Raw genomic sequence first — 6,000 nt, 5'->3', positions numbered from 1 at the left:
AAAGTAATTTACCTCTCTAAATGAAAGTAAGTTAGCTCTAAATGAAAGTAACTTACCAGAAAGTAACTTATCTCTAAATGAAAGTAACTTACGTCTAAATGAAAGTAAGTTACCTCTAAATGAAAGTAATTTACTGATAGGCTAAAGTCGTATCACCTAATCAAAAATAACCTAAGGTCCACTAACTAGTAGTCAGGGAAGTCAGGATCGAATCCACAGGGAGAAGTTATAATATCGTATCTGAACTCTAATATTACACTAACGAAATCAGATGCATGGTTGTGTTACTAAACTAAGCAGATAGTAGAATTAAATATGAAGGTGTAAATATATTAATAAAGTACTAGAATCATGGAGCACTATGCATACAATTCGGGAAATCAAGGATAAATAATACCCACCTAGAAAGTCAACTGTCTAGGGCACATGTAATTTCTCTCGAACATTACCTCCCTCAAAGATCACCCAGCCGCTCTCGCATAGTCAAGGGTCACTTTGCCTAATTATTGAAAGCATATACGGTGTCTCTCCTATCGAAGTAGATTCAGTATTGCAACAATAGAAATATAAATCAGGCCTAACTTATAATCCTAGCATGAAGAATCAATCAAAGGAAACAGTTGAAATACAAGATAATCAAACTAATCTATCAATCCCTCATTGCATACATAGATCCCAACAATTCTAGATATAGAACTACTCACTCATAATCATGAAAATAATAACAAGAATCATATAAAAACTCATACTTTGAAATATAGCAAATAACTAAGAAAATAATCTAATTAACAATGAAAGAAATAACAAAGAAATAATGAAGAAAGATTACCGAATTATATTGAACTAAGAACAAGCAAAAGGTTTGATCTTGAATTGAAATCACAAAGCACTAAATTAAGGTTCTTGAAACACTCTCTAGAGAAAACTAATAATAAAAACTAGATAAAAGCTAATAATTCGGATTTTTCTATTTATACAAGCCCTAAAACAATAGCCAAAAGTCTCGAAAGAAAGGCCCGTATTCATTAAAAAACCGCGTCTCGTCAGTCGCCCGATCGGGCCAAAGATGCCTGATGGTATCGGGTTCCAAAGCGAAGGAAAAACCCAAAAACCATCAAACGCCCGATGAGATCGAGCTGACCCGTCCGATGACATCGGGCGGCCTGATAACATAGTGTTACGCAGCAGCTGGAGGGGCGCCCGATATCGGGCCAACTCGCCCGATCGGGCGAGACACCGAATCACGACTGGGCGTTGAACGCCCGATCGGGCCCGCAACAGAACTATGGACCTGCTTCTTCGCCCGATCGGGCAGGGCCGCCCGATCCCGTCGGGTCGATCAGTTTAAACTCGTTTCTTATTTTTCCTTTGCTCAAAGTCCCGAAAATCATCCTCGGGATCTAGAAACTCGGCATCTAACCTCTCTAATCCAATGTGCAATCATGTAAAGTAGGTAATAGCTTCCAAAACCTACAATCCAATACAAAACAGCAAACCACAACTAGATGGAGAGAGTTAGTACCAAATGGCTCCTAAGAGCACCATAACCACAACTTTTAGCACATAAATAGGGGAGAAAACTCTATATAAAACCATAATATCATTTACCTCTAAATGAAAGTAAGTTACCTCTAAATGAAAGGTAAAAATGTCTAAATGAAAGAAAAACAACATCAACTGAAAGGAAAAACAAATGTAAGCCAAGAAACAATAGACTAGCGCAAAAAGCAGCTCATGTAGTCATGTTATTGTTTGACTGACTTAGCAAAATCAGTAGCGGAAGGATATATGAAACTCAAGAACAAGGTTTTGCCTATGTGTGAACTTACCAGTGGGTTGCTGTTGAAGACAAAACCCCCACACACAAATATTATGGGTATTCATGTTGCAGGTGGAGCCTCTCATTTTCTCACTCGTCTTCTTCTTCCTCTTTCTCTCTCTCTGTTTTTCTCTCCCAAAAAACAAAAATAAAACAGATCCTAAATTCAGTGGTTTCATGAAAATCGCAAAGGTTGCAGTTATCAGTGGATCATCAAACCTAAATATGTTTCTGGGAACGAGGAGCATCCCGTCCGACGGAACCTATTGGGTCAGACGGTCTGACCCAATAGTTTCACATTGTATATTATATATTATATATTATATATTATATATTATATATTATATATTATATGTTATATGTTATATATTATATATTATATATTATATGTTATATATTATATATTATATATTATATATTATATGTTATATATTATATATTATATATTATATGTTATATATTATATGTTATATATTATATATTATATATTATATATTATATATTATATGTTATATGTTATATGTTATATATTATATATTATATTATATATTATATATTATATATTATATATTATATATTCACTACAACAAATAGCTTCAAGGAGGGCAATTGAAATTGCCATCTTTGATACAAAATTTGCCTTCATAGGCTACGAGGGCAATTTTAAAATTGCCCTTCCGTTGCCCTTGTAGCCCCGTTGTATTAGGTTTCAAGGGCAAAACTCATGTTTTTGCCCTCTTTGATCCAATAAAAAAGGCAAAAAATTTTACCCTTTTTGCTTCATCAACTAAGGCAAATAAAGTTGCCCTCTATGATCATCAGAAAGGGCAATACTTTTGCCCTCTTTGCTCAAAACCAAGGAAGACCAACACAATTGTCTTATTTATTGATCTGCAAGAAACAAGGCAAAAATAAGATATTGCCCTGTTTGTACTTTATCAAACGGGGCAAAAATAAAATATTGCCTTCTTTGTATTTTATCAAGCAGGGCAAAAATAAAATATTACCCTCTTTTTACTTTGTCAAGCCCTGCTAGTCATTATCTAAAAACCATTATGCATCGAAGATCAATCTAATACCAAAGGAAAAAATATTATTATACTGATTTACTAAAGTTTTAACAAAATCATATTCACATAATGTTTACTTGAGATAGTGCAACAACATATACTAAAATAATTTATTCATCTAAATTATAGTGTAGGAAGTTTAGGATCAAAAGTGAACTCATCTAAAATGCTCAAGTGAACTAACATTTCTACAATCATTTGATAACAATTACGCGCTGGTTTCGAGCCAAAGTTGTCATGTGCTAATAAACTGTAGAACAAAGAGATATGTCGAAGGAGATTCCATCACAATAGTACCTCCATGGCTCATGACACCTATAACAAAGAAAAAGCATGATACATTACCAAGGAATTCTCCACAGCATATGAATTCAAAGAATGAGATTGAGAGTTTCAGAAAAAGGCAATCTTTCCATAGAAAACATAAAGCATCACAATATCACATGATAGGTACTCTTAATGGCACTAATTAAGTTTATAAAGGTGATTTGCTTCCTCTTAATTACTCCCTCTGTATTTTTTTATCTTTCCTACTTTAACTTTGCACGTTTGCCAATACACTTATTCTACGTTAAATATCTTTCATTACATATTAGTAAAAATTATAATAATTGAATATTAATAAAGTACTCATTGAGATGAATCAAACAAGACCCCACATGACTATATTTTTTCTTATATATTGAGAAAAATCTAAAAGATTCTCTCTAATTGTGAATAGTGTCAAGATTCTAAGTGAGAAAGATAAAAAAATACAGAGGGAGTATCAAACAAGTTAGGCAATCAGACTTGTTTTCTTTCAAGGGGATAATATCATAATACTAACCTCATGTCTTCAACGACAGATTTGCCTAGTTCTGGAAATTTAATATAATGTATATATACTCAATTCTAGTACAAGGAGCATAAAACCCTAAAATGTCAAAGTGACTCCAGCAGCATGAACAGTTAATTAGCATTAACACTAAAACAAAATGGACCACCTACATGAGTGCTAAGCTGCTAACAAGAAAAAATTAAAGGGACAAACATATAGGAAAAAGGTCTACAATGCTTTCTACTTTCAATGATTTTTTCCATGTCCATAAAACTCCCATTGACATTGTTTCGATGTGCCTAGATTGAGTTGACCTGACTTCATAGTGGTGCATGCATGGTTCCTCATTAACGTTTTTTACTTGTATAAAATTCTTATGAGATGCAGAGGGGATCCCTATGCAACTCAAAAACATAAGGAAATTAGAAACGAACGCTGAAGATGACTAAAATGAAATAATATTAATAATGAACTACATCATATTACGATTGCTATTTGCTGCATTGAGTTCAATAGCACAGAGCATCAGATAGGGTTAGTAATAAGAAAATTTTAACACCGACATCGCACAAAAATCAGCTCAATTATAGACTTCACATCTACATTTTTGAAAATCAGATCCTATAGCTTTGATCCGATAACTACAATACAGAACGCAGCTGAATCCAATTGAAATGTTGAATACTCATTATTTAGCAAGATCATATGCTTCTTGTGTGAAAATACAGTAATATATTGAGCTTAGTATAGCTAATAAGTGGAGCTTTAAGCAAATAATTACGTGCTCCACTTCATGAATACCATATAAATGAACTAGATTTGAATAAAAACTGAATATTTCAGCCAGATTATAGATCCTGTGAACATATGAATTCGACTACCAAAGGCAAAGAGAATTAAGCACTATTCAGCAGCATCAACACTTTATAGCTAGCGTCAGCACTATTCAGCAGTCAAAATTGAATTTCAGATCAATAAAAACAAGATTATATGGAAAATTTGTGATTTGTGAACCACACAAATTCAATGACATAATTTTAAGATCAAGTAAATCAGAAGAATAATTAATTAATTACAAACTAATTGAAAGGAAATAAACCTGAATTATGAATCAATTGAAGTGAAATTAAAGAAAGATGAGGATGAAATCGAGTGAAACAAAGTCGATCGAACAAATTGCACGGACTTTGACCAAACTAAACTTGAAATTCTACCCTAATACACACGCGCGCGCGCGCGCACGCGCACGCGCACACGCACACGCACACGCACACGCACACGCGCGCACACACATACATACATACATAATTTCAAATTCCAAACCTAAGTTCACGACAATTTATCTAATTGAAACACAGATTTTCAAATTCCAAACCTAAGTTCACCAAAATAACAAAAAACACACATACAAGCATACAAATCTGTCACTCATAAGCAAAATCATTCAGAAAAATAAAGGATAGAAAAGTGAAAAAAACGAAATATAAACAAAAATTTGAATCAGATATAATAAAACACTTTATTCATCAAATTGAACCATAAACAGAAGTTATTAGGTATTTACCTTGGGATTGAAAAGGCGGAGATTGAAAATATGTTGTTATGGTGATTCAATAAGCTTCGATTTCGAATAACTTCGCTTTTGATTCCAAAAGTAATCGAACAATCTGATGGATTAGGTTGAATATAGTGACAAAATTGTTGCGTAAAATTGAGCTTCAACAAGTAGTAGCGAATCGGCTGAGCTTCAATTGTTTTGTGTGTTGTCTGAGATGAAAAATATCAGCGTTTATGATTGTTCATTAGTTATATCAAGGAGGACTTCATAATTATTAATTATGTTATGGCCGAACTTCTCCGAAACTAGACAGTACGGTTCTCTCTCTAGTTTTCTAGAGAGAGTTTGTTCCCTCTAGGTTTTTCCTTGGGAGGGTTTCTTCCTAGCCTCCGCGGCTAGGGTTTTCACTTTTTCAAAGCTTTCTCCTTCTCTCTTTCTTCCTCCTCTTCTTCCTTCATCCTTTTCTTGGGGGCTACCACTGGTATCTTAACCAGTGGTAAGCCCCGAAAAATCCTATTTATTTGCTTTCAATAAAAGTTCCCATCTTTTAGATGGTGATTTTTTCTACTATGTTGATTGTGTTGGTTTTTGAAGAATTAGGGTTTCACAACTTTTGTAAAATTATGGAAGACTATTGGAGTACGTTCATCCCAAAATTTCCGCATCTGCAGATCGTATGCCGAACCAGAGCGAACTCACAGATTGCATTGCTTCAGATGAAGATTTTTATTGGCAA

General features: G+C 33.8%; 1 protein-coding gene across 1 annotated transcript in view; it reads right to left on the bottom strand.

Moving 5' to 3' along the window:
• Positions 1 to 2,923: 2,923 nt before the first annotated feature.
• LOC125497538 (uncharacterized) overlaps positions 2,924 to 6,000 on the bottom strand; it is a 45,869-nt gene continuing 42,792 nt past the window's right edge. The window contains exon 2 of the mRNA XM_048644708.2: positions 2,924 to 3,204. Coding sequence (XP_048500665.1) covers positions 3,132 to 3,204 — 73 coding nt within the window. The 3' untranslated portion in view covers positions 2,924 to 3,131. The remainder of the gene's footprint in view (positions 3,205 to 6,000) is intronic.

This window comes from Beta vulgaris, chromosome 5, assembly GCF_026745355.1.
Source record: "Beta vulgaris subsp. vulgaris cultivar EL10 chromosome 5, EL10.2, whole genome shotgun sequence".
In the NCBI taxonomy this organism is placed as follows: domain Eukaryota; kingdom Viridiplantae; phylum Streptophyta; class Magnoliopsida; order Caryophyllales; family Amaranthaceae; genus Beta; species Beta vulgaris.
This window is presented reverse-complemented; position numbering and strand designations above follow the sequence as displayed.